General features: G+C 30.6%; 1 protein-coding gene and 1 long non-coding RNA gene across 8 annotated transcripts in view; one reads left to right on the top strand and one right to left on the bottom strand.

The window, feature by feature from the left end:
* LOC143064614 (cell death protein 6-like) overlaps positions 1-7,235 on the top strand; it is a 40,870-nt gene extending 33,635 nt beyond the window's left edge. For all 7 annotated transcript variants that reach the window (XM_076237558.1, XM_076237559.1, XM_076237557.1 and 4 more), the window contains 3 exons: positions 2,607-2,696; positions 4,531-4,691; positions 5,751-7,235. In XM_076237558.1, the coding sequence (XP_076093673.1) occupies positions 2,607-2,696; positions 4,531-4,691; positions 5,751-5,828 (329 nt within the window). In that variant the 3' untranslated portion in view covers positions 5,829-7,235. The remainder of the gene's footprint in view (positions 1-2,606; positions 2,697-4,530; positions 4,692-5,750) is intronic.
* Positions 6,146-8,532, bottom strand: LOC143064615 (uncharacterized). Its single transcript, XR_012975286.1, has 2 exons — positions 6,454-8,532; positions 6,146-6,417 (listed from the first exon to the last, which is right to left on the bottom strand). It is a non-coding gene; the product is annotated as an uncharacterized LOC143064615 (long non-coding RNA).
* Positions 8,533-15,450: the final 6,918 nt, after the last annotated feature.

Below are 15,450 nucleotides of genomic sequence, written 5' to 3'. Positions count from 1 at the left end.
TTATGAAGTGATTTTCAACAGTTCCATCAACACGATGTTTGTGTAAAAAAAATATCAGCTGATTATGTAATGATTAAATTTGTTTGCAGTTTTTAAATCCTATTTCTATTAAAATAGATTACATGTAAATGTCCTAAAATATTTATATGAATTATTATCTACCATCCTTAGTTTGTGTCTTTTTTATGTTTTGAAAAAAAAAATATATTTCACATTATCACACAGGTAAACTAATTTGGCTATAAATAGATCAAAGCATGTTCTGTAGAATCTCCAAACTAAAAACGTATTTGTTATAATTTTATTTCTTTAAATAATCAAGTTTAAATTTTTGAAAATAATCATTATTGATAAAATATAATTGCATAAAGTTAACGTTTTCTGAAGACTATTCATTTTTAGGTCATGGTTCTGGAGGCTTCCTCACAAATTTGTATAAAAATCCAATATGGCGTCCATAACATGTTTTTACTTTTGCACATGTGAAAAAAATATTTCTGACAAAAGTCAGATTTCTCTTGTCAAAAGGGATTTATATTTATATTGCAATAAATTATTCAGAAGGAGTTACATGCAGTTAAGATTATATTTCTGATTCTGTGAGCAATTATAGTTTTATCAAATTCTCCCAAGCAGCAACGTACTGATCTTGTCTAATGAGACTTGTAAATTTGAACTATTTGAATAAAAGGGCATCTAATTTACATGATAAACGAAGATTATAATTAAAGACAACAATTTATCAAGAAATAATTCCTTTTTATTCAGTAAAAACAAAATCATCTTGCAAGATTGTAAATTCGCAACTTCCGGATCCATTTCCTGTCAGAATAACATTGAAAATATTCGATTGCACATGGTTTTGAACAAATCTACCTGAATATTCTTATCAGATATTCGATAACACGATGAAATTAACATTGAGCATATAGGTAAGGGTTTGGTAGTACAGACAACTACAGCGTAAAAAAACTGTGCCACGTCACATGTTTTACTTCTTTACGTTCGTTAAATCAGAAGATAAAAACAGAGAACATCGAATATCGATTAACTACGTCTCTTATACGCTTTCTTTTAATCTTATTCACAGTTACTTTCAAATGCAAAGACGACAAACATTAAGTTTTGTACGATGACGGAGCGGACCCAAAAAAAATCCGAGAAAAAAAAATTTCTTCACAAAAACGTCAAAAAAGAATTTGAGTCGGTGGGTTCATTTTGGGTCGGTCGCGTTTGGGCAAACATACAATCTTTTTATTTTGGCCTCATCGTTGTTGAAAGTATGACAAAAAGTTTAATTGTGGAAATGTGATTTTTTTCATGATTTTAGCCCAATAATAGGTAAAAATTGATGAAAAATGGGAAAATCATCAAAATTGGGTACTTTCAAAGGGCCGTAGCAAAAAATGAAGTGCACCACCATATGATTTTTTCTTCACCAATTATTTTTTTACAGTCTTATAAACCCAAAAAACAGGTTTAGAAAAAAAGTTTAATTCTAGAAATGTTTGGCTCCTCAGAGGTGTACATCCTTAATAACATGTAAATGTGGTTTTAGTATATATAGTTTTTTTTTTAACTTTCCAGTTATAGATGGGAGGCTCCCAGTGTTTTCCGTTCAATTTGGAAGTGTCTATCTGCTTCTTTCACAATTATCAGTTTGTCTTGTAAAATTTGATATTATTTAGTTGTTTTCACAATAGAATGTGTTTAAACCACTTAACATGTTGCTTTATTAAATAAAATAAAAAGAAGTGATATGGTGTATTTCAACCTTACACAAAATCCTTATATTCACTTTTCAAAAGTTGACATCTGTGTGTTATAATTGAATTAATCTCTCTTTTTATGTCCCACCTACGATAGTAGAGGGGCATTATTTTTCTTGTCTGTTGGTCCCTTCGTCCGTGTGTTCGTTGGTCTGTTTGTCTGTCACACTTGAGGTTAAAGTTTTTAGTCAAGGTAGTTTTTGATGAAGTTGAAGTCCAATCAATTTGAAACTTAGAACACATGTTCACTATGATATGATCTTTCTAATTTAAATTCAAAATTAGATTTTTTCCCCCAATTTCATGGTCCACTTAACATAGAAAATCATAGTGCAAGTTGCAGGTTTAGGTAGTTTTTGGTCAAGGTAGTTTTTGATGAAGTTCAAGTCCAATCAACTTGAAACCTAGTACACGTGTTACCTATTGATATGATCTTTCTAATTGTAATGCCAAATTAGACTTTTGACTACAATTTTAGGGTTCACTGAACATAGAAAATGATAGTGCGAGTGGGGCATCAGTGTACTATGGACACATTCTTGTTTATATTTTATATTTTTACTAAAATTGTTGACCTAAATGATATATTACTGTTGTTTGCTTTTGGTTATGTTTTAAAAAACATAAACCTCATTACTCTTTTCTCTCCTTCTGTAAGGTAAGCAATAACTGGTATGCATGACCGCTGGATGTGTTTGTCTCTGTAGTAATTATATATATAATGAACAGGATATAACAATTGACACTTTCATCAAACTAAGAATATATAAAATATGTTAAGAGGATGATTCCTACTAACCTTCACCATCCATTTATTGTAATTTATTTTCTATTCAGTTTCTCCACCACCTCCCAGTACAAGGCCAAGGACACAAGGATCAGTTTCTTCACCTACATTACCATTGAGTCCAGCTGGATATCCCAATGGTAAGTTTGCATCAGCATCATTACTGTTTTACATCTTTATTCCAGGAGTGGAGTATACTTTGAACCCTTCTTTATCTTTCTGACAGAGTTATTTGTGTCAGACTTCAAGCCATATTTATCATACATTAAATATTTTGTAGTTCAAAGCAGTATAAGGGATATTTTTAAGGTTGAAATGCATTTTTATTTCTTAAGCATATTTAGCCGATCTGTTTTCTACTATTTGAGTAATCCTCTTTTTATTGTTTTAGAACTTTATATGATTGCTATTTCAATACTGTAAATTCAGAAATTATTGCAATGTTTTTATTGTTGTGAAAAATGCAACAGCGTTATAATCGCAATAATTAAAACTTGCATTTTAAAAAAATGTATATGAATGAAACAGGATTTTTCCGTACATCGCATAAATTAAATGACAAAATCACAATCATAAATGCTTGCAACAATTTCTGAACTTACAGTATTGATATCATATTAGCATATTTTATCACTATTATTACAATTACTGATAGTTCTGCTGGTAATGATAAGGGTTAGATAGACATTTATATATGGATTGGAACATCTTGTTAATAATATACGCATTAGTAACTTACAGATGGTTTTTATACATCGTCAAAATTTGATGGGACGTATTATGTTATACAAATGTCCGGTGTCTGTCCGTCTGTCTGTCTAGCCGTCTGTCCGGCATAAACATGTCGCACTGTAACTTGAGAACGACTTATCCAAATTTCATGAAACTTATTATAGTTGTTTCTAATGATGGTCAAATGATCTGTATACTTTTTGGTGAAAATAAGATTAAAAATTTTTGAGTTACGGCAATTTGTAACTAAAACAGGAGGGGGGGGGTTTCACATGTCGCACCGTATATCAAAAAAGATTTTTGATTATTGCTTAAAGTTTTACACAATTCTTAGTTATATTAATCTTAAGATCTGTATACTTTTTGGTGATGATTCAAAATCTTATTTTTGAGTTATTGAGTATTTTGTAAAAAAGGGCGAAGGTTTTTTTTACATGTCACGCCGTATCTCAAAAACAATTTATGATTATTGCTTAAAACTTTACACACTTCTTTATTATATTAATCTAAACATCTGTATACTTTTTGGTGATGATTCAAAATTTTATTTTTCAGTTATTTAGTATTTTGTAAAAAAGGAGGAGGATTTTTTTACATGTCGCGCTGTATCTCAAAAACAATTTATGATTATTGTTTAAAACTTTACACACTTCTTTGTTATATTAATCTAAACATCTGTATACCTTTTGATGATGATTCAAAATTTTATTTTTCAGTTATTTAGTATTTTGTAAAAAAGGGGGAGGGTTTTTTTAACATGTCGCGCCGTATCTCAAAAACAGTTTATGATTATTGCTTAAAACTTTACACACTTTTTTGTTATATTAATCTAAAGATCTGTATACTTTTTGGTTTTAATTCAAAATTTTATTTTAGAGATATTTAGTTTTTTTGAAGAAAAAAAAGAGGGGGGGGGGGGTGTCATATGTCCCTCCGTATCTCAAAAACAATATATGGTTATTGCTTAAAACTTTCTCAGAAACTATTTATGATTATTGCATAAAACTTTCACACAAGACGAAGGGCTTATCATGCGCTCATGGCGCAGCTGTTTATTGACTTTTAATTCTCGTCAATGAAGTTGAAGGATACTATAAGAATATCCCTTGTTAAGAATATGTGTGTGTGCTCAGTCAGTTTTTAAAACAACAATTTTATTTGGCAGTTACAGGATATTTGTCTTGAAATGTAATGAGAATTGTTATGTTCCATTAATATCCAATGCATGCTTTTTACTTGCAGCAGTGGATGCGTTTGGTGCACCATCATTTAATCCCCAGCCTACCAGTGCTGATCCCTTTGGTATGGCAGCATTTAATCCATCGTCACCGTCAAAATTTAATCCATTCACATCAGATACCTTGTCTGTGTCATCAACAGAGAGAGAATTACTGGATATTCAGGTGAGAATACAAACTAGCAGATATACTTATATTTAAAGGTATAATCTGAAGATAAATCTATTTCATTTACTTCATATTCAGGTAAAAATAGAAACTAACAAATATACTTATAGATATAAGAATATGTGGTATGAATGCCAATGAGAAAACTCTACGTCCAAGTCACAATTTGTAAAAGTAAACCATTATAGGTCAAAGTAAGGTCTTCAAAAGGAGCCTTGGCTCACACTGAACAGCAACCTATAAAGGGCCCTAAAAATGACTATTGTAAAACCATTCAAACTGGAAAATCAACAGTCTAATCTTTATATAAAAAAACGAGAAACAAGAAATACTTATGAACCAAACTACTGAACATCAGATTATCTATTTCCTTTTATGCTTGGTATTTTAGGGGAAATATTTTCTATCAAAATTTGCTATTAGACACTGAAATAAAATTTCAAATTTATCAAAGCTTAAATTCTTTTGATTTGCCAATGGGACAACTTTATTTCACCTTCAAGCCTTCAACAATTAATAAAACTCGTACTGTATAGTGATGTGAATGAGACCTTGCCTTGACAAAATGTGAAACATTTTAAATGAGAAAACCAAATGGCCTGATTTATGCTATAACAATTAATGAAAAACAAATAGGATCATGACTTTGGACATGCTTAAAAAGAATGTGGAGGAGTTTAATATATTTGTTAGTGCTCAACTGCCCCTAAATATGACAGTGGTATAACAGCACAAATTAAGAACAAACTGTAAAAAATCAGTTGGAAAGTCTTATGACTCACCAGGTTAGCACGAAGCACAAAAAACAGTATATTTAAAAGATATACCCACAGCCTCAATGACACAAATAATTTAATAATATATACATCTAGTTGAAAAAATATTAATTATATGTATGATCTAAATCAACCTCAAATCTGTTTCTTCCAGGAATATTTGCATCAGCTGATTTTAACAATTGAAATATATTCAATATATTGAATTTTTTTTTTCAAATCTTGTTTTTTCTTCGGTTTTAATTGTTTTTAATATATTTTTTAAATATTTTTTTTGCAGGCTGGTTTTAGTCAAGGACTCTCATTTGGTACAGAAGACTTTAACTTAGCCGATCTAGATCCACTAAATCAAAAATAATCTTCTAATGCCGAACATACCAATAGTGTGCTATGAATGTTAAATCTGCTGGCAGACATAAGCATTTACTCTGAAGGACAAGATTATTACTCAACTAATTTTCCTGTTGAAATTTGAGAAAAAGACATTATATTGTGCATTTGATCTATATTAGAATTCTATTGATGCTGCATGACATAATAATTGACTCATGAAAATTATATTGTTGAACATTTATTCCCATTGTGTTTGTTATTAATGGAGCAGTGCAATGATTGCCTTATAGTCAAGGTATAATATTGATTTACTCTCAGTAGGTTTTTCAACATACAAGTTTTGTATGGGAATATTACAATGATGGAATATAAATAAATATGAGAGCGGCTCATGTTTAACATAATGATTTATTAAAGATTTAACATTTTATCATGTGACATATAGTGTGAAACAAAATAAGTATCATGTGACGCATAGTTTCAAGATTCAAGATATGTATCATGCGACACATAGTTTAAAAAGATTCAAAATATGTATCATGTGACACATAGAATAAAGATTCAAATATATATCATGTGACATGATTTAAAGATTCAAAATATTATCATGTGACCTATAGTTAAAAGATTCTAAATATGTATCATGTGACAAGTAGTGTAAAAATTCAAAATATGTATTTTGTGACATATTGTGTACAGATAATGAGATTCAGAATATGTATCATGTGACGCATTATGTAAAGATTCAAAATATGTATCATGTGAGTGCCAACACAAACACATAAAGAAAATAAATCTTTATTTGTAACAACTATACTGCTGATAAATCTTAGCTTTTAAAGCATAAAGGGTAACTTATAGATGTAGATATGAACTCAAAAAAATATATAAATGACAAATGAGCTGTAAATTATTCTATGAAACATTGGATTATATCGTAATCTATTCTTGAGTAGCAAGTTATAATAACACTTTTATTGATATGTGTTAACAATAAGCTGCTTACAGATGCTTAGCTTACTATATTCATATCTCAATTTCACTTTACCAGATCATATTTTGTTCCCAACTTGGTGAATAAGCCTTAGGAATAAAAGTATTATATTTCTATATGACATTGCACATTTTTTTGAAAATTAATTACTTCTGGAACAGGTGAAAAAGCCTGTTCTCTATCATTTGTTAACAAAACAAATCCTTTAGATATATCAAGATCAGAAATATATTTTAAATTCTTGTCAGAATAAGGAAACAATATATTGATAAACCTCAACTGTACAAAATTTAGTCACAAAAATATGTAGTGTTAATATTTGTACAAAACTTTACCTTAAGAATTAAGTTAATACAAAGAATATGGACAGTTTTATTGTTAGTACAGTGTTCATTCTATTAAGTACTTCATTTACAGTAATAAAATATGTTACAGTTAGATCATTTGTATTTTATTCAGTCTTCCAGTCACAAACATTATTTCAACAGTATATATACGGAGAAACAAGACATTATATTTCTTCATAAAAGAAAAAAACAGTTCACTATCATTAACATTATTATTTTATGTGTGCTCACCTGGCTACAGGACCAAGTGTGCTATTCACATCACTTGCTGTCTGTCTTTGTTTTTTGGTAAGTGTTTCAAAAATCTATGAACATACTGGATCCATGGGAACCAAACTTGGCCACAATTGTCTTTAAGGTATATAGTTTAGAAATTGTGTTTGATGATCTTGCCTGCCAACTAACATGGCTGGGTAAACATGGTAAAAATAGAAAATAGGAAAAATGCAAGTGTTGCCAATAACCTTGAAAACCACTTTAGATAGAGAAAATTGACTGAAATAGGGCAAAAATATAAGAATATACCTACTATCCATTTGCATCAAAACTATTGGAAGATTTGTTTTAGAAGTTATTGCCTTAAAATGTAGTATATTTTCAAATCGTTTCACTTAGTCTATTATCTAGAAAACTGTAATAGTTAAAAACTTTTGATCATGAACATGAACATGTTGAAAAGCAAAAATGATCAGCAAGACAAAAGCCATATTAAAATAAGTCAACAATGAACAAATTTGTCACTTAGGAGTTATTGCCCAAGGTCAATTAAGGTACAGTAATGAACTGATGTTGAAGGGCACATTGTGACTGAGATATAAAACAGTAAAACAAGTGATGTTCCATTTATTTGTGTGTTTTTGTTGTGCATATAGTGATTTGTATCATGGATGGATATTTCATATCTTTTTTACCTCTTTTATTTACTGAAATATACCGGAATTGATTCTTCCAAATAGATGGGAAAAAAAAGAGAAACTTTTAAGACTTCAAATGACTAGAGACATGATAATAAATAAAAAATGTCAAGGTTCAAACTGTCATTCCACTTCTTATAAGAGAAACTGGTCTTGAATGATGAATTTGGTTTACCTGTGAAGAAATTCACTGTATGCAAGACTTTGCAACAGCAGTTGTTTAAACTACTTGTATAAAGCTTTATTTCTGAAGGAAGAAGCCCTGGATGATTCAAACCTTGTATCAAGATATTTAATGGTACTATATTTCCATCTGTCATATGTCGATTGTCCTTGACCTCATTTTCATGGTTGAGTCACAAAATGAAAATTTATACTTTTATTGTCATGTGAATTTCTCTTTCATAATGAGTAGTAGGATAACTATACTTTGTATATGGGTTCCTTGCAACATTTACTTGTCAGTCAGAAAGGGTTCACCTTACCTTGAACTCATTGATCACACAAGTTAAAACTACACCAATAGGCCTGTTTCTCTAATACTGTAAGCAGTAGGTAAATTATATGTGGTGTGTGATTGTAAGGTATACTATTAAAAAAAGAAAGTCTGGTAGATTTTATCTGACCTTGACCTGATTTTCAATGTTTATTGGTCAATATTAAGTGTTTGTGCTTCTGTCTATTTTTTTAGTACTATAAGGAATAGATCAACTAAATTTAGGGTGCCTATGATTGCAAGGTGTACATTTCTGTCTATCAGACCTTAACCTCGTATTCTTTGTACATTAGTCAAAATGTATTTGTACATTAGTCAAAATGTAAAGTTTTTTTGTTTTGTTCTTTTTTTTTCATACCTATAGCAATATGTTAATAGGTCAGTTATTATAGGTGTATGGTGTACATATCTTTTTGCCAGGTTTAGTATGACATTGATTTCATTTAATTTTTTGTTCATTGGTTAATATGAATTTTAGTCTGTTTTATAATTGCTTTAAGTAATAGGTCAACTATAATTGGTGTAAAGAATCAGTAAGGTACACGTCTCATTGGCAGGATTTATTTGACCTTGACCTCATTGTTATGGATCTTTAAAAATGCTTGTGTGATACTTGTAGAAAATCCTTTCTCTTTTAGACTTTCAACAAAAGGCCAGTGGTCAGTAAAGCAGGGGAGACAATTCAGGGTGTACACTCTTGTTCTTTATTTTTTGTGGTCTTGGCATAAACTACAGACACTACAGTAGGCAGAGAGCAAAAGAAACATGAATACCAAACAAGGCTTGATGTTGAAGGCCGTACATTGACCTATAATGGTTTTACTTTTATAAATTGTTATTTGGATGGAGAGTTGTCTCATTGGCATTCATACCACATCTTCCTATATCTATGTTCATCAAAAAAGAGATGTTTAACCTGAATAATATTCTAGTATGTAATGCTGAGGATGCAAATTAAACGAGTGAGTGACATAGGCTCTTTACAACAAATAGTTTATACCAAGTTCAGTTACTGAGCTACTCAAGAGTAAAAGTTATGCTAGCAAATAGCTATAAGGCGAATAGGTCTGCCTGACTCAAGTCACCTTGCCTTAATCTCTCTTCTTGGTTCAATTTCTACTGTTGTTTTTTTACTTGCAAATTATGGGGAATAGTTGACTACATTTGGCCCATAGTATCTTTATTATGTTTATGAGGTTTATTTATGCAATAAGCAGTAGTCATATGACCTCATTTTCATGGTTCAGTGATTGTTGCAGTAGTTAGTTGGTCAGTTAAGGGTAATAGGTCAATTATAATTAGCTCTTGTGATCAATGTTATGAAAGCTGGTTGACTTTGACTACATTTTCATGGTTTAAAGATCAATGTTAATTTTTCATTACAACTATAAATTGAATTCAAGACCAATTGAATGGAAAAAAGTGCAGTTTTTCTGTTGCTGGTAATCAGTAGTTTTAGGTCTGGCTTAATAGATCACCAACTCTATGATTGAAACAAAGGAAAGTTCAAATGATGGCGGAGTCTGTCAATAAGGCCAATTAGATATGACTTATTGTCAAAATGCTTACAGGTAAAATTTCACAATTAATTTAATTTTTATTTCTTGATGGACTATGTTTATTAATCAACAATATATTAAACAGCCTGTTGCGTATTTCGTAAAGTATCACAAATGATCATGATATAGTAACAAAGTCACATCAAATGAATAAAGGTAAACAATGTTCTCTGACAAATCTTAAAATATAACTTCCCAGTGGTTAACCAAAACATGTTTTATAAGGTAAACACTAAATAGCTGTAATATATATATATATAAATAACATGGTTTTATTACCAAAACAGAATTATACAAATTTTTTAAAAGTGAAGTCATCAAACACTTCCTTAATCATATTAAGAATTTTAGAAAATAATGCTGGACTGAAGTTTAGTTTTAGTAAACAAATTTTGCAGTTTACTGCTATAGTTTGTTACAAGAGAAACTTACAATGAGCAATCTTTGCTTTCATGTCTGATATTTTTTGGTTAGAATTCATGTTTTTTCTCCTTTTATCCTAGTATATTTTTCCTGTCCCTTTGACATAAGCTTATTTTTTATTTCTCATTTGACACACTGGTTTATTTTTACTTCCCCCTTTTACATACTAGTTGTTAATTTTGTCTTCTTTCTTTTTGCCACCACAAGGTCAAATAAGTTCAAAGGAATTAGAAACTTGGTATTATTTAATAACTTATTAAAGTAAGCACAGGGAAGTTTAGTAAGTTATATTATAAATCCCACCAGTACTTAAAAACTGACTAATGAACAATTATATAATCATTACAATGTTGTTGTTTTTTGTCCATGATAATCATTCATAATTGAGTTGTCTTAAAACTGGTCACAATACCGGTCTCATATGGTATTTTAAACCCCATGGTAAATTGACCCCGGGGTCAAAATACTGCTATGGTAAATTGAACCCCCCTCCCTGTATGGAAAATTTAACCCCCCTGTTTTTTTCATCCTAGTTGACTATTAGAACATTATACATTATTTGTCATAGATTAAAAACTCATTCATACAAGAAGGGGAGGTACATTTTCCATGCTTGATTAAAAGAAATATCTTTGCTTGGTATAAGTGCTCTGAAGTCTCTACCAACAAAATGTCATTTAAAATACTTATTGACGAATTATAACTAGACCATATGAAGCTTGAATGCTTTAATGATTTGTAATTATAACATATGTATATATATATATATATATATATATATATATATATATATATATATATATATATATAAGGGTAGTTTTGATTTTTCATGGTAAAAAAGGGGGAGGGGGTTAAAATACCATGGCAAAGTAAAATTTTCAAAATATCTTTTCCAGCAGGTTAAATACATACAAACTACTTATTGGTGTATTCTAACCATATAAAAGTGTGAGAATTGCCAGATTTCTGGTATTTAAGGTCTAGAGAAGGGGTTTCAATATACTGCAGGGGGTCAAAATACCATGGCAAAGTAACATTTTCAAAATATCTTTTCCAGCAAGTTTAATACATACAAACTACTTATTGGCATATTCTAACTACATAAAAGAGTTAGAATTGCCAGATTTTTTTTAATTAATGGTCTAGAGTAGGGGTTCAATATACCGCAGGGGGGTCAAAATACCATGGAAAAGTAAAATTTAAAAAAAAATCTTTTCCAGCAAGTTAAATATACATACAAACCACATATTGGTGTATTCTTACTACATAAAAGAGTTAAAATTGCCAGATTTTTTTTGAATTAAAGGTCTAGAGTAGGGGTTTTCAATATACCGCAAGGGGGTCAAAATACCATGACAAAGTAAAATTTTCAAAATATCTTTTCCAGCAAGTTTAATACAAACAAACTACTTATTGGTGTATTCTTACTACATAAAAGAGTTGGAATTGCCAGAATTTTTTTAATTAAAGGTCTAGCGTAGGGTTCAATATACCGCAGGGGGGTCAAAATACCATGGCAAAGTAAAATTTTCAAAATATCTTTTCTAGCAAGTTTAATACATACAAACTACTAATCGGTGTATTTTTACCACATAAAAGAGTTAGAATTTCCAGAATTTCTGAAATTAAAGGCCTAGAATAGGGGGTTCAATATACTGCAGGGGGGTCAAAATACCATGGCAAAGTAAAATTGTAAAAATATCTTTTCCAGCAAGTTTAATATATACAAACTACTTATTGGAGTATTTTTACTACATAAAAGAGTTAGAATTGGCAGAATTTCTGAAATTAAATGCCTAGAGTATGGAGTTTAATATACCACAGGGGGGTAGGTCAAAACACCATGGCAAAGTAAAATTTTCAAAATATCTTTTCCAGCAAGTTTAATACAAACAAACTACTTATTGGCATATTCTTACTACATATACGAGTAAGAATTGCCAGAATTTTTTTAATTAAAGGTCAAAATACCATGGCAAAGTAAAATTTTCAAAATTTCTTTTCAAGCAAGTTTAATACATACATGTACAAACTACTTATTGATGTATTCTAACTACATAAAAGAGTTAGAATAGCCAGAATTTCAGAAATTAAAATTTAACTTTGCCATGGTATTTTGACCCGACTGCGGTATATTGAACCCCCTACTCTAGACCTTTAATTTCCAAAAATCTGGCAATTCTAACTCTTATAGACCTTAACATAGTAATTATACTCCAATAAGTAGTTTGTATGTATTAAACATGCTGGAAAAGATATTTTGAAAATTTTACTTAGCCATGGTATTTTGACCCCCCTGCAGTATATTGAACCCCCTACTTAAAACCTCAAATTAAAAAAAATTATAGTTAATAAATTGTAAATTAGATTATCTGCAATACTATTTATCAACCAGATGCTCCGCAGGGCGCAGGGTTGAACCCTGAACGGTTGGTGCAAGTATAGACACAACATTCAAGCTGGATACAGTTCTAAATTTGGATTGTGATTAAATAGTTGACACAGCATAGGTTTCTGACACAGAATGAATGTGGTTTAATGAACTTAAAATTTTTTTTTTGCCTTTGAGCAATTCACTATGCTGTTGAATATTAATCCTCTCAAAAAAATGTTTGAAGAAATTTTCTTTTTATTTATGAAATCTGAAATGAGAAAAATTTAACCCCCCCACCATTTTTTTTTCACATCCCCCTTTCCCTTTTTCCAAAACTGATCTCAATTCAAATTTCTAATGGAGTTTGCAACAATAACTACTCATTTAAATACATCATAAAATATTAAAATGTAACAAAAGGTGCTTGTTATCACTGAATGGTAAAGATTGTTTTAATTTATCAGTTGGTAGTAAAAGTGAATATACATTGTATATTGTATAAAACAATGATTTAAGTTGACTCAACTACTATTCTGGACAAAGAAAGATAACTCCAATCAATTGAAAATTTCTTCCTATTGCACAATATTGTGCAATTAGATATTTCTGGCTATTGCGCAATACTGTGCAATTGAAAATATTTGCTATTGTACAATACTAGTACTGTGCAATTGAAGATTTCTTGCTATTGCGCAATACTGAGCAATTGAAAATTTCTTGCTATTGCACAATACTGTGCAATTGAAGATTTCTTGCTATTGCTGAATACTGTGCAATTGAAAATTTCTTGCTATTGCACAATATAATACTTCATATAATAATTTTGGATCCTGATTTGAACCAACTTGAAAACTGGGCCCATAAACAAAAATCTAAGTACATGTTTAGATTCAGCATATCAAAAAAGCCCAAGAATTCAATTTTTGTTAAAATCAAATTTAGTTTAATTTTGGACCCTTTGGACTTTAATGTAGACCAATTTCAAAACGGGACCAAAAATTAAGAATCTATATACACAGTTAGATTTGGCATATCCAAGAACCCCAATTATTCAATTTTTGATGAAATCAAACAAAGTTTAATTTTGGACCCCGATTTGGACCAACTTGAAAACTGGGCCAATAATCAAAAATCTAAGTACATTTTTAGATTCTACATATTAAAGAACCCCAAGGATTCAATTTTTGTTAAAATCAAACTAAGTTTAATTTTGGACCCTTTGGACCTTAATGTAGACCAATTTGAAAACGGGATCAAAAATTAAGAATCTACATACACAGTTAGATTTAGCATATCAAAGAACCCCAATTATTCAATTTTTGATGAAATCAAACAAAGTTCAATTTTGGACCCTTTGGGCCCCTTATTCCTAAACTGTTGGGACCAAAACTCCCAAAATCAAACCCAACCTTCCTTTTATGGTCATAAACCTTGTGTTTAAATTTCATAGATTTCTATTTACTTATACTTAAGTTATGGTGCGAAAACCAAGAATAATGCTTATTTGGGCCCCTTTTGGGCCCCTAATTCCTAAACTGTTGGGACCTAAACTCCAAAAATCAATCCCAACCTTCCTTTTGTGGTCATAAACCTTGTGTTTAAATTTCACTGATTTCTATTTACTTATACTAACGTTATTGTGCGAAAACCAAGAATAATGCTTATTTGGGCCCTTTTTTGGCCCCTTATTCCTAAACTGTTGGAACCAAAACTCCCAAAATCAATCCCAACCTTCCTTTTGTGGTCATAAACCTTGTGTCAAAATTTCATAGATTTCTGTTCACTTAAACTAAAGTTATAGTGCGAAAACCAAGAAAATGCTTATTTGGGCCCTTTTTGGCCCCTAATTCCTAAAATGTTTGGACCAAAACTCCCAAAATCAATCCCAACCTTCCTTTTGTGGTCATAAACCTTGTGTCAAAATTTCATCGATTTCTATTCACTTTTACTAAAGTTAGAGTGCGAAAACTAAAAGTATTCGGACGATGACGACGCAAGACGACGACGCCAACGTGATAGCAATATACAACGAAAAATTAAAATTTTTGCGGTCGTATAAAAACAGGGGGGTTCAATATACCGCAGGGGGGTTCAAAATACCATATGTGAAAAATGACCCCTGGGTCAAAATACCATGTGGTATAATGACCCCGGGGTCATTTTACCGCATGGTATTTTAACCCCTGGTTTACTTTTTAGGGGGTTCAAAATATCATATGACACCGGTATTCCTGAAATGTACAAATAATTGACCAAAATTGTTGGTTAGACAATTAAAACAAGATGTCTATACAGCTCTCGTACAGATCTACATGATAATTGACACTGACAAACATTCAAACAAAAAATTTAAGAAAATTGTAATAACATGTGAATGAAACTATTTAAATTTTTCATTCAGTTTTAAACCAGATGCTCCGCAGGGCGCAGCTATATACGACCACAGAGGTTGAACCCTGAACAGTTGGGGCAAGTATGGACACAACATTTAAGCTGGATTCAGCTCTAAATTTGGATTGTGATTAAATAGTTGACACAGC

This window comes from Mytilus galloprovincialis, chromosome 2, assembly GCF_965363235.1.
Source record: "Mytilus galloprovincialis chromosome 2, xbMytGall1.hap1.1, whole genome shotgun sequence".
Taxonomy (NCBI): Eukaryota; Metazoa; Mollusca; class Bivalvia; order Mytilida; family Mytilidae; genus Mytilus; species Mytilus galloprovincialis.
This window is presented reverse-complemented; position numbering and strand designations above follow the sequence as displayed.